The 24,548-nt window shown below is 33.4% G+C and overlaps 1 protein-coding gene across 1 annotated transcript in view; it reads right to left on the bottom strand.

Annotated features, from left to right (window-relative positions):
- Nucleotides 1-353: 353 nt before the first annotated feature.
- The window catches only part of TRAM1 (translocation associated membrane protein 1), a 25,028-nt gene continuing 833 nt past the window's right edge, over nucleotides 354-24,548 (bottom strand). The window contains exons 2-11 of the mRNA XM_004679811.2: nucleotides 17,345-17,408; nucleotides 15,731-15,852; nucleotides 15,495-15,611; nucleotides 13,988-14,046; nucleotides 11,761-11,845; nucleotides 8,663-8,733; nucleotides 8,449-8,553; nucleotides 7,586-7,729; nucleotides 7,089-7,249; nucleotides 354-1,935 (exon numbers count right to left, since the gene is read on the bottom strand). Of these exons, the coding sequence (XP_004679868.1) occupies nucleotides 1,862-1,935; nucleotides 7,089-7,249; nucleotides 7,586-7,729; nucleotides 8,449-8,553; nucleotides 8,663-8,733; nucleotides 11,761-11,845; nucleotides 13,988-14,046; nucleotides 15,495-15,611; nucleotides 15,731-15,852; nucleotides 17,345-17,408 (1,002 nt within the window). The 3' untranslated portion in view covers nucleotides 354-1,861. The remainder of the gene's footprint in view (nucleotides 1,936-7,088; nucleotides 7,250-7,585; nucleotides 7,730-8,448; nucleotides 8,554-8,662; nucleotides 8,734-11,760; nucleotides 11,846-13,987; nucleotides 14,047-15,494; nucleotides 15,612-15,730; nucleotides 15,853-17,344; nucleotides 17,409-24,548) is intronic.

The raw sequence follows: 24,548 nt of genomic DNA, 5'->3' as shown, positions 1-24,548 counted from the left end.
AGAAGGTTCCACAGTCAAATGAGTTGGAAGAGACTGAATATTGTATCTCTACTGTCAACATTCTTGGTGCATCAATATGCACATTAGGGTAAAAAGATCTTAATAGTTCTGTATGTAGTAAAGAAACACCTTATGCTTTTTTTAACCCAATAATTCGTGAATTTAATTATAAATCATTTTTTCTCCAAAAGCTCCCATGAATAATATCTGAAATCAATCCTCTACCTTACAGGACTTAGTTTTGGGGAAAGGCAATTCTAAATGTCTGTTAAGTGTGTGTTCTTCAAATACGGTATGTATTAATGAGATTGCATACGAAAATCTTGCTAACAATGAAGGAAACGTCCAGGATACAGCTTGTGAAAGTAGAAATTTTTTATTTTGATTGAATTCTCAATGTATAATTTTATATATTGCCAGTTTTTAATGGCAAAAATTTGGTTCCACTGAAATTCCATGATGCTACAGAGAGCTACTACTTTTTCCAGGAATAGGTAAACAGCTGGAAACAGAAAGCACAACTTTCTAGCAGCATGGCAATTTATTAAACTGCAGACCAAATAGGCCTACAACTTTTATCCTAAAAATGGCACACATATTAGCTGGTGACAAAAGAGAGGAATAGGGAAGAAGACGTGAATGAACACGAAAAGAGGAGTATATGTGCTGTAAAGACAACAAAAATCAATTACAGCTCTAAGGATTTTAAAGAATAATTATAGAAAAGGGAACCAAATATTTTACTCAACTGTTAGAGACCTTCTGTAGAGATACAAATATATATATATATATATTTATCCAAAAATATGTTTTATACAGATAAATGCTTCTCAATTAAAGATGGGACCAAAGCTACAGTTAAAACATAAAGCACTATCTTTTGTAAGACTATTTATCCACCTGAATTTTCAATTTTTATAAGGTTAGTGCATTAAATGTTTTCCGAATTAATTACCTGACATTCCTTTTGTAGCTATAAATCAAGTAGGCATTATTTTTTCAAAAGGTTTGCAGGTCAAACAATATTTTCTAAGATGCTGTGTATATCGAATTTACAACAAGCCCCATTAAGAATCGCTATATTAACAAAATATCAAAAAGGGCTGAGGTCGGATTTTCTTTATAGTAAATATTTAATTTTCTGGTTTTCAGTTTACACGTGTTGAAAATGCACAAGAAATATTTTATTTCACAAGTACTTTTATGTTAATATATTTTGATTCAATATATATGGCAATAAATCTCCACATATCATAACTAATAGTATTTGTTTAAAAAAAGGGGGGTGTGGTGGATATGTAACACTAACAACCACTACCTATAAAAGAAAGTACACAATTATTTTGGTGAATTTACAAATCTTTTCCCAGGTGTAAAGGCTACAAAAATTCCTAAAAATTAGAGAATACTGAAAACATATTAAAGTTTGACTTCCAACTTTATAGTATTTCCATTTTACCTGAAAGATAACTTAAAAAATATGACCTTGCTGGAACAGGCCATCTTGCAATATAAAAAACTGGTGAGTGCAAGAAATTGTATCACTGATATGTAGAATCTCTGTAAATAGTTATCTCTCCAAACCATTAGAAAATGTTCAAAGGTAAAAATCAAAATGTGGGGGTGGTCCCTAAACTATTTTGAAGGCAGGTTGTTTAGTCTAAGCTAATTTTTTTTTCACTCATAGTAATCATCCTCCCCTGAAATGCCCTTTAAAAAAATGCATGAAAACAGTACAATAGCGAGAATCAAAGAGCACAAACTGTATTTTCAAGAACAAGAAAAAAAAAATCTCTAGTGCTTAAAGATAGTAAAAAGCAAGTTTCTTTGGGGACATCAATCAATTAGATTATATAATTCATTATGAAGATTTCTCTTTTCTATTACGTGGAGAATCTGCTCCATTTGAAGTTACTGTTCCATTCACACCATTTTCTGAAAAGAGAAAAAGAATAAGTTACTCTTTTAAAATAAACACATGATATCTTTATACATAAAGGTACCTTCAGAAAGGAGATCTCACAACCATACAAACACACATGCACACATACTCTTATGGTGGTCTTAGGCAAGACTTATTTACAAGTGTTTCACTTTTAACCACTGGCAATAAGTTAAACACAATAACCTGAAAGTAGTTAAAGGAGAAGTAACTACAACATGTAAATATGTCTTTTTAAAAAAAAAGGTAAAGTAAGTACTGTTGAAAGCAGAAGACAGAAAACTCTAGAGAAACAATTACAATAATGTTAAAGTAGTAGTCTCAAAAAACAGTACCTTTAGTAGAAATAAAGAACTGTTTCACATTTGACAGCAAACAAATGAAGTTCCTGGGGCTGTATTTCTTCATGAAATATTAAAAATTTGGTGTTTAAGACAAAACTTCTATGTTTTAAGTATATCATGGCCATCTTTAAGCTATGATGGAATAACTGATGTCACACAACCCTCACAGAAGGCAACTACAAAGACAATTGTTTAAAGGTACGGGGATATAACCAAGGCAGCTATGTGTATTTTTCTTTCAAGGTATTTGCCAAATACTAAATATGTATGCACTAAGCAAGACTCAGAGAAATTATGAAGAAAAAAATCTAATAAACTAGAAAGTTAAAAAGAGAGAACTGTGAAGTCTCACAATGATGGAGAGACAAAAATCTGAATTCAGGATCTGCTAAGCAAAGAAAGTCTTTCTAAATGTTGTCCTAGGAATGAGGGCAAGCTAGATTAGTTTTGACAAAACAGAAAGGCACATAGCATTAAATCCAGAGTATTTACCAATTCACTCAACTCCCCTACATATTTCTATACAAAATGTTAAAATTTTCAGTTAAAAATTACAAGACATACCAGGAAGTAAGAACAAATGACTAAAAACTAAGACAAAAAAAAATCATAAATAGATCCTTAGGTGATCCAGATCTGGAGTTATCACACAGGGACATTAAAAGGACAATGATTAATAAAAATAAGTGAAAAGATAATTAAATGGAGAACTGAAATCTTTAACCCTAGAACTAGAAAACACAATAATTGAAAATAAAAATGTATTACGTGAATTTAAGAGCAGATTAGGAACAACAGATTAGTGAACTGGAAAATTAAGCAGGTTGAAACTGAGAAGAAAAAAAGAATAGAAAATACAGAAAGCGTGAAAAGCTGTAAGGGACAGTGTAAAAAGGCTTAACACACATATTGCAGTCCTAGGAGGATAAGAGGAAGAGAATGAGGGTAGGACAGAAGCAATATTTGAAGAAATAGTGGTCAAAAGTTTTCCAAAAATGATAAAGGAAGCCAAACTATAAAGTACAGATTAGGATTAAAAAAAAAAAAAAAACAACAAGAAAATCATACCCAGGCATGTCATGGTAATATTGCCAAAAAATAAGGATAACATTATCAGGCAGGATAAAAAAGGAATCCAGTTATACGGTGGTTAGAAGAGACAACACTTAAGGATAAAGAAAGGTTTAAAGTAGAAAAATACAGGAAAAGATACACTGTGATAACATTTACCAAAATTAAGTTGGTATAGCTATAAGTAAATTCAGACACACTAGAAGTAAAAATGGTTATTTGAAAATAAAAAGGACATATTCAATAGAGATTTATGACAACCTTAAATTTCTACATACTTATATTTTTGAAACATTTAAAGCAAAAATGTGTAAGCTACAAACATCAATACTTTTTGCAGGACCAAATGAACAATCAGAAATCTTTCTACCAAATTGCAACACAAAAAAATAACATACAATTTAAAAAAATTGGACCTGGCCCCTACAGCATATAATACCCAATAAATGCAGGATACATATCCTTTTTATGTTCAAATGGAACACTTAACAAAACTGAACACATGCCGAACCAAAATGAAGTCTTAACAAATTCTAAAGAATTAAAATCATGCACAGTATGTTCGTCAACTACAGTAGAATACAACTAAAAATCAGTAACCAGAAAGAGAAAATGTCCAAATATTTATAAATAGAACAACACACTTATAAATAATCTATCAAAGACATGACAACTGGAATTATAAAGATATCAAAACTTGGAAACTACAGCAAAAGTGGTGCTGAAAAAAGCAAGTTTGTCCTAATTGCAAGTAATTTACCAAATGGAAGGAAAATCAATGATATAACAGTCATCTTAAGAAGATAAACCACAAATAACAAAGGAGCAAATTAAACCTAAAGAAAGGAAAATAAGAGCAGAAATCAATGATAAGACTAGAAAATCAGCACAAAAAGACTAATGTTGGTATGTGCCTAGTAGAATAAAAACCAAAACTGAGGCATATCTCACTAATACAGGAAATGAAAAATGGAAAAATCACTGATGTTCTATACCATAAGAGGACATTATGAATCATTTTACAACCATACATTTGCAAATTTAGGTGAAATAAACAAATTTCTTAAAAAACATAACTTACCCAGATAAAATAACAGAAATAAAACCATTGTCTATTAAATAATGTAAATCTTTACTTAAAAATCCTACCATAAAGAACACTAGGTTAGATGGCTACACTGGTAAATTCTTCCAAACAAATAAGAAATAATGCTGACATTATACAAAGATGAAGCTCTCCAACACTTTTTATAAAGTTCTTATAACCTTGCTATCAAAACCTACCTAATTATAGGTCAATCTTTTATGAACACAGATGTAAAAATCCTAACAAAATATTAAAAAAAAAACAAAACAAAAAAACACCCCAATCTCAGCAGAAGTTACGTTTTATCATTATCAGTTTAGGTTTATGCCAGGAATACAAGATTGGTATTACATTTGAAAACCAAAACATTACACATGGACACACATATACAACGCGCACAGAGTAAAAAAATATATATATAAAAACCTGTATGAATACAGATGCCAAAATTCTCATCAAAACACCTGCAAGCCAAATCAATTAACATCTAAATAGGATTAAATATCATGACCAAGTGACATTTATTTGAGGAATGGCTTAAATAGTCAAAGATCAAGTAAGTAGCATCATTGATGATATCAACAGAATATAGGACAAACTCTATTTGATGATCTCAGCAGTTGATACAAAAAAGCCAATGACAAAATCTAACATCCTTTCATGATAAAAATACAAACAAACTAGCAATAAAAGGGAATTTTCTCAACCTGTTAAAGGCCAATTGGGAAAGCCCAAAATACTTAATGGTGTTTTCTCCACTAAGATCAGGAAACAAAATAAGGATGTTGCTTTCATCATTTTTATTCAACTTTGTTCTGTGTTTTTAGCTAGTGCAGTTTGAGAAGAAAATTAAATGAAAGGCATCCTGATTGGATAGGAAGATCACTGTAGATTATCTGAACCTATATACCGAATGTGCAAAGGAATTCGACACAAACCATTATTAAATCATAAGAAAAATAAGTTCATTAATGTTGAACGACAGACAATCAAGTGCAAAAATAAACTGCATTTTTATTGTACTGATGATGACCCAAAAATGAAATTAAGAAGATAATTCTATTTATAAAAGCATTGAAAAAAAAATACTGCGGAATAAATTTAGCATTAGAAATACAAGATTTAACCACTGAAAACTACAAAATTCAATGGAAATAAAGTAATGACACCCTAAAATGGAAAGCATACATTTTCACACTTCACAAGGAAACCTACAGATTCAATGTAATCTGAAAAGCCTAGCTAGTATTTTCTGTAGAAACTGACAAGCTGATACTAAATTCATTTGGAAATGTGAGGGACCTAAAACAAGAATCACATTTCCTGATGTCAAAACTTCTTACAAAGGTTACAATTAGCAAGATAGTGTGGTACTGGCAAAAGAATAGACATAGATTCACAGAACAGAATTAGGAACTCTTTGCTTTTTTGAACAACAGGTTTTCAACAAAAGTACCAAGGCTATTCACAGAGAAAGAATCTTTTCAACAAATGATGCAGGGACAACCGGATTATCCTACACAAGAGTTTAGCAGCCCTCTCCCCAACGAAATGTTAAAAATTCAATCATCATATTACTTAACAAATCCATTCCTAGATATACACCCAAGAGAGAGAGAAAAAAAGCTGGTATTCAAACAAAAATGAGTACATGAAAACAACAGCATTAATCATAACAACCAAAAAGTAGAAATAACCCAATGGTCATCAACTAATAAAAGGATACAATGAAATAGTATCTAATACGCAAGTGGTTCTCAGGAATAATGGAAAGGAGAGGGACAGGAAATGGCAGTATATAAACCCTTTCTTTTTCCGGTGTTAATGTTCTAGAATTAAATAGCAGTTTGCCAACTTTGTGAATATACTTAAAAACACTCAAACATATACCTAATTCTCCCTGAATTGACCTGCAGATTCTATGTAATTTCAATCTATGACCCCAGCAGGGTTATTTTTTGTTTGGAAGTTGATTAAGCTATAGTAAAGCATATATGAAATGCAAACAATTTAGACAAGCTTGAATAAGGACAGGATAGGACATAAATAATCAGGTATAAGACTTATAAGAAGCATGTCAGAATCAATAATATTTTAAAAACATAACTTCCTTGTGGTATGTTTCCCAGTATAACACTAAGTAGAAGTCTAAAAAATTACCGCATTGTCTTTTCAATTAAAAGTTAGGAGAAAAATGGTTAGATGTAGGCTCAAAGATGAAGGATCAAACAATCAGAAGTCACAAAAATAAATAAATAGGTAAAAGCAGTACTATTTGGGACTAAAGGAAAGATAAGGGGCTGTAAAGAGGTACTGTTTTCAAACATGAATAAGGTACTTGAAAACATAAATTATCACTTCTATGTTAGCTGTTCATAAGCTGCTTTACAAGACCTAAATTGGTTTATAGTGGCACAGGGTTGATAAACATGGAAAACACTTTCCAGACAGATATTTAGTCTAAAGCTTTTGAGAGGAGTAACTGATGTTAGGGAAGCACCAGACTGAAGAATGGGATAAGGTTACTTCATCTAATTTTCCTAAGCAATAGAATAAAAATATCTTTATAAAATTGTAAATTTTAATGACATTATAAAATTTTTTTTTTCTAATCCACAGTTTTCACTGCTGACTGAATACAAACCTGTTCCTTTTCTAGAAGCTCTGCCTTTAGTCACTGTTGGTTTCTTCTTCACAGTTGGTGCCTGAGAAGTAGAATGTTCCCTCCACCTCCGAAGCTGAAAATTAATGAACTTCCACATCATGAATGCTTGAGTAATGCAAATGGATGCCAGAACAGCAATTCTGAGAATATTAAGAAATAAACCAAAAGTTGATTGCATCAACACAATGCCATTGAGTTAAGCTTTCTATCCTGCTTTGACAATATTAATTTAGTGTTATATTACCATTGCTAACAACATTATGTTGACATGTAACTATCCCACTAATAATTAACACTATAAGCTAAATAAATGCTTCAGTACTTCAGTTAAACATGACTGAAACTGATATGACATCAAATCAAGTGAATATTATTACTAACCCCCATATTTATCCCTGCTTTAGATGGGTCATACCATAAACTGAATACATACCATATATCTGTACAAAGGGAGCAAAATGTTAAATTGACTATACCTTATAGCCAACACATTGAAGTTTCCACTGCTGAAGTCCAGCTTTTGATTTTCAGCTCTTGCAAGGCCGAAACCAACAGTGAGTACCGAAAGAATTAAAGTCAGAAGTCTTCCCAAAACAAAAAGAATTGCCCACAGAGAAAACCTGTAGGAAAAATGTCAAATATATAAAATTACAACAACAAGAAAAGATTCTAAGAATCAGATTCCTATCAAGTAAATGCATATTAAAACAGCATTACTTACTATTCTGCAGAAAGGATTCTGCAGAAAGGATATATATATTGTATCTTGGAAATACATAGTTAAGGTTCTAGAAGTCCAGTAAAGAAATGTTTTGTTTAACTCTTTTGTGTCAATATAGCTACTTCAGAACTACTAACAAATAGAATAGTTCTGAAAAACAGTAGACAAAATAAAAACTGCTCTAAACAGCACACCCAATTCCCATTAAGAATCCTAGTTCTAGCTGCTTTAAAGGCTTTATACTCTTCACAAGTCAAACCACCCCAATTCTGTTTTCAGTCCAGTTTCCCCATCAAAATATTTTTGTATCTTTAAGCCTAGCTAATCAATTCATTTTTTTGTGAAAATTCATTATCCCATTACTTCCTCAAAAGAAAAACATGCAATTAATCATACAGAAATTATAATATGAAAGTGCAGAGAAACTTCAATACGATAGGTACCAATATAATACCTTTCTAGTAAGGAAGGTTCCAATTTTAGAGAATCAAACAAGCTGAACTGCTAAATAGTTTCATTTTATTTAAAGCTGCTACTAGCAGTTTACAAAGTAATATGGACCTTGAAACTAAGAAACTGATATTAATGACATAATAAATAAAAGGCTACTCAACTTACCCTTTCTGATACTTTTCATCACTAAAATAAAACAGGCGGGAAATATGGAAAAGAAATTCGACAAAATAATGCAGCACCAAAAGAACAAGTCCTAGATGATTCAAGCTGTTAATGAAAGAACAAATTTAAAATGCAAAGATTAATTATTCAATAAGTAAGATCAGCATACTATCCATCCAGTCCACATACACAACCAAGAAATATCCCAACTCACTTCAAAAGATAAGCTCCAGCAATGTGAAAGAGGTAAAGCCCAATGTAGACAAGCTGACGAGGAATATCTTCCTGTAAAGAATAGATTGCATTCCAGATTAAAACATATTGAAACATTGCTGTTCCTTGAAAATAGCAAGGTAGTGTAAAAAACATACTATTATAAAAGTAGAAGACCAAGGGCTGGTCTGTCCCTTAAACTTTATTACCCTGCTTATCCCCTCTAACTACATGGCTTTCCCAAGTCGCATAATTGCTCTTGACTTTTAAGTTATACCTCACCTGTACCATGGTGGGTTTACTACAGGGTGTACAACAAATTCCTTTTGGTGCTTTTATCTTGGTTCTGGCTTATAATAAACACTTACTAAATTTGCTAAATGTTACTAATTGATAATTATAACAATGTCCTTCTAATACTAAGATTGCTGTTTATAAGCCTTACTATTTTAATACTAAAGTAGTAGTCATAGCTTCTAGTTGATGTTTTTAGTTGCTTTCACTGTCAGCTATAGTCATTAAATTGTAAGTTAAAAATTTTTCATTTAGTACACCACATTCTTTCTCTTCTTAATAATCTTGTAAACCATACATCCTGAAAAAAATAAAAGGTAGTGGGGATATTACAGCTTTGATATTTAAGACGACAAGTTTTATGTAGAGTCATCTAGTATCCCTGCTTTTAGCATCCCTGTTTTAAGTCAAATTCCTCTGACATTTTCAACCTCCTTGGAATTACCAGTCACACTGCAGAGGTGCTAATTGTCAGAGGCTAACAAGAAGGACCTTGTACATCACCATGGTATCTAGGCTTATACTTTCACAGAGTATGGGAAAAGAGGAGAACAGAGGGCGCTAGGTAAAATCTGGCCCTCCTAAGAGAAAGTTCATTATACCAGTTTACTGGCATATTACAGATTTCAGTTAGGGAGTTGGCATACCACCCAGGAGCAGGTCATCACTGCTGTAGAACACAACTCCTGAACTGCTACTAATAGTGTTCCTTTCTTCATTTGTCGGTAGGATTTGTTCAATACAACCACTGAACTAGTTGTTTCCAGTGAAGAGTTCTTCCAAAAATAATTCACATAGAGTAAATTTTAAGAAACTGTTTAACACATATGCAGCTGTTACTTTCAAATTATGTTAATTACTTGAAACAGTTACTTTCAACTGTCATATGTAGGTGTTAAAAATAGTTTCAGTTAAGTTCTAAGTTATGCAAATTATTCCATAAAAATTAGATTGCATTTCTGGAGAAATGCCATCTGGCAGGAATTGATAAGTGTTTTGAGAGCCAAAACGAACAATTAATTTAAAATGTCTCTTTTACATGGTCAGTGACCAAGACACAGACGTACAAATTACTAATGAAACCCAGAAGTACTGAATGTGCATGAGTATATAAACATCTAAAGAAAGCTTTAAATATTTGTGCCTTGGTACAAAGACATCAAGAAGCTATGATAATGTCAACGAGCTCTGTCCAACATAATTTTTTGCAGTGATGGAAATGTTCTATATTACTGCTATTCAACATGGTAGACATGAGCCATAAGTGGCTAACAAGCACTTGCAATACAGCTGATGTGATTAAGAAAAATAATTTTGCTTTTTACTTAATTTTAGTAATTTTAACATGGCCAGTGGCTACTGTTTTGTATAGCATAACTCTAGAACAACTATGGCTTATATCCGATGATTACTGAATATGGGGATGTCTAGGGATTTTCTATTATCTTAACATAGTTCAAAGTTAAAGGTTTCACAAATCTTCACCTTATTCCTTACAATTAACTAAACTAGAAAAACATTTCACTTTAGAAAATAAATTGACATAAGAAGAGCTTTTAATATCCATACTACATGAACTTTGATTTGGTGTTGCTTTCTAATTATATCATATATAAACAATGACAGACACACAGGACACAAAAAACCTTGGATATAAATCATGTGTTGTAAATCAAATACCTATACCCAGTAATTATTTGCAGTATTTATATTGAAACAGTGTTTATAGCTTTTGAGAAGGTAAACTGACCACTGAAATATTCATTACACTTTTATGTTGGAAAACTACTCTTAGGGCTTTGAAAAAAAAAAAAAAGAAAGAAAAATGTAAATATGCAAACAACAAATATAATAATGATGATATGATGAATCCCCATATACTCATAAGCCAGCTGTAACAACTGTCATGGCAAAACTTATTTCAGACATATCACCACCCACATATCATTTCATATATGGGGATTTTAAAGTAATCTCCACATCAAGTGGAATAAAGGCACTTGATTAATCTGTGAGAGAAAAGGATTATAAAATCAGAGATCAGATAAATAAAGTTAAAGGAGAGGGTAAAGGGACTAGGAAGAGGTGGTATAGAAACTCCTAGAGTGTAGGTGAGCAGCTTTATTTTAGCTAAAGCTATAGGGAGACACTATTGGTTTTATTAAAGAGAAAGGATTAAATATAGGAAATGAAGATGACATTGTGGTACCACAGAATTCTTATTCAGAAGCATTGAGTGTAAAGCTATTGCAGTTTGCCAGTTATTTTTACTTATCTGTACAATGAAACAAAAATCTTTCCCAAATTTTAAATATGGAATGCTCTACCCATTTTAAGAAAAGATTCACTGGTGAATATTAACCTATGCTTTACTTTTTTAAGATGCTGAACTTCTGCTTGGGATTATACACAGAACCGTGTGTTCCAGAGTAATGTGACTAATTCTTTCAGTCTCACTTGTGAATTTGCTAAGAATATCAATACTGTAAAATCAGTATTACATTTTAAAATACCTTAATCAGTGTATTTAAATTTAAATTTATTTTAAATTACTACTAACCTAATTTTAAAACAAGCAATTAAATATCAAATGTAAAAGATCCCCCTCTAAGCTAAAATCATGATTAAAAGCTTTTTTCAAGAAGTACTTAAGTATCCTTAGTCTTCCTGGAAAGTAGAGAAATGATGCAGTGGAGAAGAATTAATGTAAGAAGGAAAGAATGAGGTTAGAGATGTGAAGAAATGTGTTAGAATGACTTCACAAAAGGAGAAAAATGACAAAACATTTCTAAAATCCCAGCTTACTTTTTTGGTTTTCTGGAAGTAGAGTTCGGGAAAAGCATGAAACCAGTAAGCCAACTGTGATATGTAGAAAAATTTCATCTGAAATCTGCACAACACAAAAAAGTAAAGATTACTTTCAAAGCACACTATTTTTAAAGAATTAAATAAAAGCAAACACTGGGAATAACACTTTGTGTTATTTTGGGTTCCTTTATATACTCTGTGTACCTTTAAACAACTCTCCAACATCCACTTCCCATCTCCCTAGGGCATTCCCAACAGCAGTCAGTCCCTCTGGATTGTAGAGAAGCAAGGACTTTATCTGCAGAGCTCTGCTAACATGCAAGGTGGCTGGCAGAAATCAGAGCCCCTTGTCTATTAGTTAATTGATACCGATTACTATGTAAAGTTAGCTACTAAAAATAAGGAATATTACTGAGAGAGTCAAGCCAGAGATCTATAAGGTTTCATCAAAAGGAAAATGGGAAGAGCAAAAAAGACTCACATAAAAGTGAGGGCGCATAGATTAACAATCACCAGAAACTGGTATAATCTTGATTTCAAGTATCCCCTGGCTTTTCCTTAGGGAAATCTGGAAACTCTACTAGTTGGAACACTTAACAGTGCCCCAAGTAAATGGAGGCCAACCAGGATTAAAGAGATGAATAAGGCATAGAAAGATCCCTCTAGTAATTTATCTCAATGAGTCTAGAATCAATAGTGTTCTTTCTACATCATGCCCTTCTGTGCTGCTTTCTCTTTATTCTCCCATTTCCAGTTTAAAATATAAAACAGAAACTAAATTAAAAAATTTGGGGAAGAGATGAATGGTACTCCACAAATATATGATGTTTTCATTATCTTTTTAATAAAAATTACTGACAATATAACTTTAAAAGTAAGAATGACTCAGCTGAGTGGGTATTACTTCTGGACCTAAAGATATGCAGTATGAAGGTCATGTTATTCTCTTCATGTTTTCCCCCTAGCTTTCATGTTATAATGCATTTACCAAATATTGTCTAGGTGATATACCTGCAGCCTGGTACAGTGAGGACTATAAAAGAGTTCCTCCTGCTTTCAGTGCAGAAATTCTTAATGGGAATGAACACAATGTAAGACAAATAATTTATTAATATATTGATAAAGATAAATTAGAAAACAGTTTGGACAATGTATATAGATTACTTCAAATATTATCTACCAAAATGACAAATTCAGGAAAGAGACAACACAGATTCAAGTAGTAAAAAGAGGTGACATGAAATACTTGTAGTAGAGCTAGGCTTGAACAATGAGTAATTTAACTGAATATCTTTGCAGAGTTTCCTATAGCGTTGTACAAAAACTCTTAGAGCTAGAAAGTTTAAAAAAAAAATAGTAAGTTAAAAAAACCTAAATTAACAGGCAACTATAAATTAGAGATATTCTGGAAGGAGGGAGAGGGATCAAAATAAGGGAGGTAAGAGCACAAAGGACTATGGCAATGGTGCAAGGGTGAATTGTTGGGAATTCTACAGAGACTACACCTGAACAGCATACAAAAATCAACAATGATGCAAAACATATATAAATAAATAAATTATATATAAGATTTAAAAAAATGATCCTTACCTTCAAGCTTAAAGCATAAGAGAGTGAGCAGTGGAAGAAGTATAAAAAAGACTGAGGTAAAGAAAAAGAGCAGGGGCCCTCCCTGGAGGCACAAAGGGTTAAAGTAGAGCAGTAAGCTAAAGTCACTTCCGCATGAGTTCAATCCCTTCCTTGGAGGTGACCACAGGTGACCACATGGCGTGGCACACCTCTCCTGACCCGCCTGCTGCTCTCTCAGCAGTATACTTCGTCAATCTGCCTGTTCTGCTCCCCACTCTGTCTTGGAGAAGCCTCTCACTGTCCCCGTACCTCTGGCCTGTACCCCAGTTCTGTATGCATAAGTAAATAAATCAAAAAAAAAAAAAAAAGAACAAAAGTATGGAGATGATGGAACAGTGAAGAGAAGCAAGGGAAAAACAGTACTAAACTAACATTGTTAAAATCAATTTCCTCAAGCTAATCAACATGTTGAAAGATTATATACTTGAAAAAAGTACACAGGAATTCTTTGCTTATAGAATTGGGACTCCCAAAGACATACCCAGTGTATGAATCTATATAAGATACTAAAGAAATGGTAAGAACTCATTTTACTCTTCAGTGACATGATCATGGCCCATACATCACCAAGAAAACTTTGCTAACAATGACTTACGTCATCAGGTTATGAGGATAAGCCCGCCACAAGATAGTTGGATCAGATATGTAGTTTTCCTTAAAAAGAAAATAAAAAGATTAGACTACAAATATGCAAACTTTCTGGAAAATCAGGCAATATTTCAATTTTTTTGAACATTTACAATTTCCAGTATCAAGTTCCAAAGACCCTATTGAAGTCAGTTGTTTGTTACTTTCAATTCAACTAAACTGTTTACTTTAGCAAAGTGAAAAATCAATATGAGATAGAAAGTTACATAAGACTTAATTCCTAGTCTTCCAAATTTTTTGTCTAGTAAAGTAAAAAATACATATATGCAAATAAACATAAAACACTGAAAAAATCGCAGAAGCACAACAGCTAAGAAGACATGAATTTTATCTTTCATATTTAAAGGGGGATTTCTGGAAAGATGTAATGCCTGACAGGAGACAAATAACGATCAAGGACCAAGGTTATGGCCACACATTTACCAAATAATTTTCTTTTTTTTTCACATGAGATTGATTCAGTGAGAATTACCGTATATGTTTAAGGAAAATCTGAATTGACCAATCTTTAATATTATCCCAAATCTATCTACCTTTTGTGTCTTGGAACATTTACTCTGCATGTTTACTCATCTCTAACACGGTGATTTAAAAAGAAAAATATGTTTCTTGATAAATTCAAAAGTATGTAAACTATTGACCATATAAATTTAAGGGATTGCTAGGTCTAATAATAAAGTAGACAATGCCCTTAATTGAATGATACACTTAAAGATTTTGACAGCCTTAAGTAAAAAGCTAAACAGCATTTTAAGTTGCTTAGAAACAACCAGGCCTATTTTTACAGGGGAAAACACTACGGTGTTCACTAACTTAAAAGTATCATTGACATCTTTTTGGTAAGAGACATCAGCAAGTAACTACAAAAAATTAAAAAAAAAAAAAAAGTTCAGATTGGCTAAAAAATGAATAAAGCTTTCTGAAACATTAAACATAGTTTGACATTTTTGTTGAATAAAAGCTAACAAGGGGCTCTCCCTGGTGCTGCAGTGGGTTAAAGCACTGCATTATGAAGCTCTCTGAAGCCACTGCAGTACGAGTTCCATCCCCCACCAGGGAGGTGACCCACATGGTGCAGCAGAACTCTCCTGACTTGCCTGCTGCTCCCTTCAGCAGTGTACTTCATCAATCTGCCTGTTCTGTTCCCTGCTCTGTCTTTAGTAAATCCTCTCACCCTCTCACCTGCCACACCTCTGGCCTGTACCTCAATTCTGTAAGCATAAATAAATAAATACAGCTAACAAAAAGAGAAACTTAATGTTGAAACCTAATTTATACTAGTATACTAGTTCAAGAGCAGCAGAATTCTAATCTTAGATAAGAATGAGAACAGAATGGGGATTTTCTAACATTCAGGATTTGCTTACAAACATTCAAAATAGGACATCACTTTCTGTTTTTAATATATAATGCAAATAGTTTGAGTGATGAAATTTAACTGTACACATACTTACAGATATTAGAATGAAGGTGCCCCAGATACAAGAAAACAGGTAGAATGCACTAAGTTGACCAGATTCATTAAACTTGCTGTGTTTCGTTTTGGAGAAGTGCATTCGCCTATTAATTTTCTAAAAATAAAAGGAGTCATTAGCAATTAAGAATACATTAGAAAATATATTTAATGTGACTATCACAGCATGGAAAGCTATTATTTTAAAAATATAAATTTCTAAGATTGTATACTTACGTCCAACACATACTCTTGAATTATGGCATGAATAATTATCGCCACTAGCATGTAGAAGAAAACTGTAGCCAAATCTTTGATACCATAGTAATAAAGGTACGCTGATTCAGTAGCTTGTTCTTCTGAAGGCCAAAAAGGACAGGACACACATACACAAAAATATACATAAGGTTATAAAAAACAGCACTAAATACAACATAGTTATGGAAACAAACAAAAGAAGACTACCTTAATAAATAAATTCTACAGAAACACAGTAGGTAATTTGCTTTTGGACATCTTGAATCTTAGGAGCAATGAAAATTGAGACTATCAACAGCTCCAGGAATTACAAAGACTTGACACATGTTAGTTACAGCCATCAAAGACCAAAAAAACAGGGAAAGGTCATGTTCAGATCCCTGGAAGACTGTAAATTTCATTATCATCCCCAAGTAGAAATTAGATTATATTAGGTTAATCAAACTCATACTCAGCATTTTTGCATGTCTTTTCCAGGAACTTAAATCTTTCTAACTCTACTTTTAAGTGAAAAACATGATTCTCAGGGAAAAATTGATTTAACTTAACATTTGACTTAGTTTTAATCTATAAGCAGTAAAGAGAGAGGCAACTGCGATTTAAAATTGTTTTGATCCTTGAAATTGCTATAATTTTTCAGAATAAGTTCAATCAAATTAATGTTTGTGACTTGTGAATTGCTGTCACTTGTTCTGAAGGTACCTTCATGAAGACTATTTGGATAAAAACTTTTATTTCTCTCTGGCATATACAAAATTCAAAACAACTTTGTGGTTTTGAGTAATATGACATCTAAGCCACTAAATCAAATATTTACAAAAACTGAAGCTGAAAAAAACTCCAACTGATTGTTGCATAACTGATTTATATTCTGAATAAAGAACACATTTATTGACTGACATTAACATTTTATTAAGTAAATACCCCATCCTACATTAATACACCCATGCTAATCATATATATTATTATATGCAATTATGGTCAAGTTATCTCAATACCTGATTTTCACACAGCAAACTTCAGAAATAAAATTTTCTAAAATAAAACCTAAGTGTAGTTTTGATGCTATTCCCAGATAACTCCTAGAGCTTACTGGCATACTTTCTAATAAAAATAACTGTCAGAGGTACAGCACAAGAATGCAAAAATAAAATAGACTTAAAAGAATTTAATTAAAGATCTAAAGCATAACTCTTAGGTCAGAAAAAATGAATGCTGAATATAGTACCTTTAGAAACTTTGACTGAATAATGACACTTTAAAGAAATGTAAAGTATCTATTATTAGAATTTTCCTATGAAAAGATCAGAGGGGAAAGAAAGTAAAGAAAAGCTTCTTTGGAAATGGAACTTCAAGCCCATTTACAAAAGTACACAATAAACATTAAACACAGAATAACTGGTCTTCATATAAGGTGAAGTTAACCCAAAACATCAAATCTTATCTTGTACTACAAAAATCACCAAAATAATGTTCAGTCTAATCACAAGTGAAACCTGTGAAAATTACCAAAGAACCTTGTGTTCATAAAATTTCCAGGTTAGTTTAAGAAAACTCTTCTACTTAAATAAGTTCTGAAAGGAAACTACATACCTGTTGCAGGGAGGGTAACATTGTATTGAAGAGTAACAAAAATAATAGAAGCTTTTGCTGTTATCTAGAAAGGAAAAAAAAAAAAAAAGAAAAAAGATCAAGTCATTTGTGATATTCTCCCAAACCCCAGATCAGGAGAAAAAAAAAACACTGCAAGGTTTTCTCTGAAAAACTGAAAACCAAGGGTTTTTTAGATATGGAAATCCATATCACCAAGGAGTCATTTGGGAGTTGACATAATTCATCAGAGCATTCAAATGTTTAGATGAGATTATGTAATTCATTCTGCACTTAACTGCAGTTTCAGAAAACAGTAACTTCATGTGTAATGATCTTCTACTCTAGACCTATACAAAGAACACAAAGTTCATATGAAGAAATATTTTAAATGTAATTTTAAAAAAAAGGAAGCACAAATACTATGGCAAAATAATCAAAGGCCGGGTGTGTGGTCTCTGTGCATGTTAATCTTCCATACATGAGGCAGATGATGTGGTCAACTAAGTGTTTAACTGACCTGACTAGTGGTAAAAGTGACTGGAACAGAAAAATGAAAAACTTACTTAAGAAATAATAACAAAGATGAATGTTTTAACCTCTGATGACTATAAACTCAGGTCAGGAAGACAGGTAAACAAGCTGTCATAACAGTGTAGAATCAATGGCAATGTGTATTCAAATAAATAATGAACTTTTTTGGTTTTTGCTTTTTTCCTGAGATAGAGAATAAGGAATGTTCTGAAAAGGGTTTTCAGAGAATGTGGCAATGGAGAAGTCTCTTGGTGGAAAACAGAAGCCCCCTAGGCTTACACAGTGTGATGGAGAGAGCAGTACAAATAGTAGAAATAGAAAGTACACAGATCAAAACGCAGCAAACACAGGACTGGTATAGGCCATACATCAGGAAGTGGTTTTTAGAAAAGCCTAAAAAAGTTACCAAGTGCTGCAAAGAGACTTGTTTGTTGAGCTAAGTAGATTTTATTTTAGCACAACTAGAGAATTTTGAGGAGGAAGAGTTCATTTTGCTTCTTAGAAAGATGGCTGGCTATGGCCAGGTAAGTGGAAGTCTCAAGTTCCTCATGGATCTCTTCACACACTACCATCGGAATCACTGCCTATATTAACTCCCTCACTTAGCCTACCTTCCCTCCACACATGCCAAGGGATTCCTATCCTTTATAATAAAATACATAATCTTCAGTGTGGACCATACAACAATCCATGGTCTGATTCCCTCTCCCTCTGTCCCGTCATTCTAGTCTCCTCTCAAGCCCTTCACTCCTGCCCCTTTGCCTCTTGCAGTTCCTCTAGCCAGAGTCTGTACACAATGATGTTCCTTCTACAACTGTTCCTTCCCACTTCCAGCATTCTCAGATCAAGCATATCTTTTCAAGGATGCCTTCCCTGAATCTTAAGAGTAGGTCATTTCCTTTGTTAGACCATATTCTTTTCTTTCAAAACATACACTTTGGTGTGATTATATTAACTTCTGTCTGACTCATTAGAAAATAAGTTGCATGAGAGCTATTTCTGTTCACCACTATATTCTTTGAGTCCAGCATGGAATCTGGCACATACTAGACAACTCATCAAATAATAAACAAAATGAAGGTTGGAGTAAACATGGAGTTTGAGTTTAAGTCTAAGATTTCTGTAAGAGACAACGAGGCCTGAACTCTGAAACTAAGGCTGTGTGTGTGTGTGTGTATGTATATATCTTTAAGATTTATTTATGTGTACAAGAGCTTCAGTGTAGGCCAGAGGTGGGGGAGGGTGAGAGGATTCACCTGAGACAGAGTAGGAAGCAGAACAGGTAGACTGACTAAAATACACTGTTGAAGGGAGCAGTGGGTGAGTGCCCTATGTGGGTCAGCTCCCTTATGGGGGATCAAATTACTGCTGCAGTAGCTGTGAATTGCTCCAAAAAGCTGAGACTTAAATTCCTGTGCCACTATGCAGACCCTAAAGCAGTCTTTTTGAAGCAGTATAAAGGCTTGATGAAGATGGAAGGGATAAATATTATCTATTGAATAACTAGGTAAAAAATAATACCATTAGTATAAATATGGAACAGTAGGCTTTGGCAAAACAACAAATGGATTTTAGGTAAGCTTGAATTTCTGAGAGCTATTTAGTTAAAAAGGCCAAAAGAGTCTAAGTCTGGAACACTGAAGGTAGACTTTGGTCCCTATTTGCAGATAAAAGTTGAAGCTGTGGAAGTACATAAATCATCTTTGGAGAGTGTACAGTATTTGTAGAGAGGACAACAGCAGAACCATGGAGAAAAAGTTGGTAGCAAAACTTTAGAAATGATTAGAGAGGCAGAAAAAGAATGAAGAAAGCTTAATGTCCCTAAAACCAGTGGGGAAGTGTTTAAAAAAAAAACCTGTAGTACGAAAAGTCAAAGTTTCAAGAGACATAGCAGGAAAAGAATGCAGTAGATAGGACTATTCAAGAAACCATCAGTGGTAAACAACTTAAGTGATTCCAAAGCAGTGAGAACGCCGTATCACGGTGGACTGAAAAACATTAAGAGGAATAAAGTTTTATCTAACAGTAAATGCCAGGTCAAGATTTAAGTTTGTGACTGGAGTGATTGAATTTGTGTGAGGCAATCAGGAAAAAGAAGTTAAACCTATAAGGAGATTATGGATAGAAAGATCTGCAGAGTGAAGTGTAAAGAAAGAACTACAAATTAATTTTGAACAATTTTCCTTTTAGATTGGAAAGGAGGTAGTAGTGGATGATATAGAGAAGACAGATTAAGTTCAAAAGGAAGAAAGTAAGGAAACTCACACCTGATAAATTCTTATTTTCCCTGTGGGAAAAAAGCAGCAATGTCATCTGTTAAGCAGAGTCAGGGACCTGAATAGTGTTTACTTTCAGAAGAATGGAACTGGCCAAAGAAAAGTAAAAAAAGATCACTGGGTATTAGTGATGTCTGAGCCTAGAAACCTTTGATTTGTAATCTTATCTATCAGCATGAGTGTATGATTTTCCTGGCAACCTTGGCAATCCATCAATGGGGAGTCAGAGTAAAGGCAGATGCCAGGATGGGTTTATGAATGGATATTTGCAAGATGAATATGAAGAAAGACTAAGAATCTCATGGTGTGAAGAAAACGTGGGCAAGAAGTTGAAGTCTGTAGGAAGAAAAATAAAGAAACGAGGATACTAATATACTGAAATAATGGAAAGGGGCCCAAGACAAGTTTAGGCTAGGTAGACAGCTACCAAGTGAGCATGAAGGAGGGAGGGAGAGGGAACATGTAGTTTGCGAATGAGTTCTGCTATACTGGAATTCAGGATTTGAAAATGAGGCAGGGCTGCATGAAAGTCCAGGGAATAGCCAATAAGACGAGCTGCTTATCTGAGCTAGGGGATGGTCACATAGGCAAGTAAGGCCTCTGTATCACAGTTTGGGTCGTTCGTAAGGACGAATTAAGACAGAACTGTGGCATGTTCTGTTCCAGGGTAATACTATTTCAAGTGATTATATTTAATAAAGTTCACTGACCGTAAATTTTCCTTTTAACACCCTATTTATATGAATGTGTGCATACCTGTATGTATATATACATCCACACATTATCCCTTTTCTAGCTTTGCATATGATGTTACTACTACTATAACTAAGGAAATGTCTTGTTTAAAATTTCTCAAAGATAAATTTAATTTCAAATTTCAAAAGCAATTGGATAACTGATTATCCTTTTATACTAGGCTTCCAAGTAAAATTAAAAACTGGCTTCCAGTTACTTTAGCATTCAAAATTAAAGCGGAATCATACATACTACATACCTCAAAAACTACAGAAAAATCAGTAATCATGCTCCTATCCATTTCCTGACCTCCTAGCCTCAAATCCAGCTGACACTGCTTTAAATCAAGCTAATATTACAATTGATTTTACAGAAAACTTAGTTTAAAAAAAAAAAGCTACAGAAATATATAATGCATTCAGAAGTAAAAATAACAGAGTTTATGATTGTTTTGGACATTTATAGCATTGCTTTCCATTTATAAGAGGAAAAATGAGACTCATTCAGATATACTTTAAATGCGTTATTTCAAATGCCAATGTAATTATCCAATTCCATGTTGGTTGTAATATCATTCATATCACAATATTTCTTTAATTAAGTCACCAGTTAGATCTTGGTATCTTTTCTTATTATATAGATGTTAACTATTTTATACTTGCTAGAGGTGTGACTATTACTGTGACTGAATGAATGATAAGGAGGATTTCTGAATATCAAGTTCCACTCCCCCACCAGCCAATGTTTCATTCTTAAAATTAAAAAAAGAGGGAAAGAAAACGTTAGCATAAAGGTAAGTCATGCTTAAAAAGAAAACAGACCTCCAACAATGTTTTAAGATTGTTGTAAACAATTGTTAATTGTACAACTACCCAAACCGGCATCAGGCCAATAACCTAGCCAGAATATTAGGACAGTAACTCCTTACTACCACTCCATATCCACATGTTCAGAAAGCTTCCCAACCATCCTTAAATTCTTTGCTAAGTCACATTTTCCAAACTCAAATACGAAGCCATTAATTATAAAATATGACTTGCAGTATGTGGGCAATTGCTGATTATACTAAAACCATAATTTTAAAATTCACAAGTGATTTTTGATGACAAGAAGTTTTCTACAAACTAAACTTGTATTTCCCCCAAACAGACTAATTCTTTGGTAACCTTTTCAGTAATTTCCTTGGAGGCTAAATGTTAGTCAAGGTTTTCACATAAAAATACTCTTTTTCCACTCTGGCAATATATAAGGAGCAATGATCTCGGCATTATTCATATTAATTTGATTTCAGAGTAACCCAATGAAACCCATTTTACAGAAAAGTTCTGGGAACTTTTTTACAGACAAGTTCTGGGAAGTTAAATGATCAGAAGCTGTATAGCTCTAACTTGAACAGAGATCCCTTTAACTACACATCTATATTTTTATTCTATATCTATATCGATTCTTCATTTTGTCTAATAATATAGTATCTGTAACTGGCTTGCCAATTTCACCATAAACCCTCTGATATTTTCTCAATATATTGACACAAATACCATAATTCTACACTTTAACTTTGAGCATTAGCAATTATTTTAAAAATTAAATAGTAAAACTAGTCAATTTCAACCAATCCTAAGGTTGCTTTCCAATCCTAAAACTCACAAAGCAATAAAACCTAAGTTTCTTTACCTGAAGGAACTATAACCTAATAGATTAACATATGGCAAGTAAAATGTACAACCTGCACAAACTTTACTTTGTTTTACTTTAACTTCTTCATGTAATACTTAAACAATCCTTTTGAACTGACTTTAAAACTTCTATTTAAATCTCCATTATGTCTGTAAAGATATTCAAATTGTACATATTTACAAAAGGCAAAAATCCACTCACTGTTAAAAATCATGAACACCAAAGTATAGGCAGTGAACACATCTAGGAATGTGGTGAGAGCACAAATATTTTACATAAAATAGAAATTCTAAGACTTCTAAGTGTCAGCATTACTGATTTATGTCCATTTCACAGAAAGCATTAAAACTATACCTTGAAGGTATTATTACTACTAAGTTATGTTTAAAGTTAGGAATTCTCATCATGTATAGATTAAGACAAGTTTTACAATTTGTTGACTAAATGGTGTATACCAAAGTATTTAGTGTCAAAGCAGAGTATAAAATACAAAATTTAAATATTTAGCATTGCTTTTTCAATAATACTCATATACTTTTCAATAACATTCATTTGAAACTTTATAAACCATCAGATGCCTTCACATCACGTTATGCAACAATGGTTGTGAGAATAGCACAAGGTGATGTTATTTCCTTACTAAAATAGAAAAATTGAGGTTTTGACATGGTCATTCAATAAATTAAGCAGCAAAGGCCCAGTTTAAATGAAGCCCAAGACATATGTTACCTTCCTTCTTACCTTCACTTCCACTACAGAGGAAATGGATACACATGACACCGTAAGGAATTAAAAAAATCTGTTATCTACATCCAGAAGAGCCCACTTGGAAAGAAGCAAAAAACGAAATCTACAAAGTTACCTAACGACATTAACAAAAAAACAAAAACAATTTCTGGGCCCTCCCCGGTGGCACAGCGGATTAAAGCACAGCACTAAGAAGCTTAAGCCAATTCCGCAGGAGTTCGATCCCCTACCTGCCTACCCCAGAGGAGATCCACATGGCGAGGCAGACCTCTCCTGACCCGCCCGCTGCTCCCCTCAGCAGTGTACTTCATCGATCTGCCTGTTCTGCTCCCCACTCTGTTCCTGGTGAACCCTCTCACCTTCCGCATCTCTGGCCTGTACCCCAGTTCTGTATGAATAAATAGATCTTTAAAAAAAAACCAAAAAGAACAATTTCTTTCTTTTTTTTTGGTCCTTGGCAGTTTCATCCCAGTAACTTTTCAAGAATTTTTAATGTCACTATTCAGCAATATATATATATATATATATATTGCTGAATAGTTATATATATATATATTTAGCACTTCCTACATCCCAAGCACTATTCTAGGCATTGGAAGTTGACAAGTTAAAAAAAAGAAAATGAAAAAAATGAAAATTTGTCCCCACTGAGGTTACATTCCTGAAGGAGGGAGATAAACAATATGTAAAATTAGTATGTCTGATGGGGTATAGGGGCTCTAGAGAAAAAAAAGATAAAGAAGGTATGGGTGTCTGTGCTGGGGAGCGAGGGGGAAAAACCCGTAGGATGTTACACCTTCACCTTGCAAAGTTTATTACCCTCATTCAACAGCTGTTAAATAAGTCATCAAAATACTCCATATGTGGGAGGTAAATTTACACACTCCTGACATTTCCATCCTTTCATACTTCAAGAAACAAAAAGACAATTACTCGACTCCTCGGCACTGCAATTCAGAATCTCGATTTATGGATCAGATCATATTTCTTAAGAAAAGAAAATAAGCAAAGAGGGCAAAAGTTTGGTAACTGACTGGTAAGACGACCAGTCAGGGAGACAAGAATGCTAACAATCGAGTGTGCCGAGCTCGCGGCGATCACACGCAGCCCGGTGGCCACCGCCCAGCAAGTGGGCAGCAGGTTCTCGGCTCCGTCGGCTTCTCGTTCACCCCCAACTCGATCCCACAAGGGATGCCAAGCAGTGGGCGCCCTCGGCCCACCCCACGTCCAGCCCCGGC

This window comes from Condylura cristata, unplaced genomic scaffold, assembly GCF_000260355.1.
Source record: "Condylura cristata isolate star-nosed mole 26May11 unplaced genomic scaffold, ConCri1.0 scaffold00009, whole genome shotgun sequence".
Lineage (NCBI taxonomy): Eukaryota > Metazoa > Chordata > Mammalia > Eulipotyphla > Talpidae > Condylura > Condylura cristata.
This window is presented reverse-complemented; position numbering and strand designations above follow the sequence as displayed.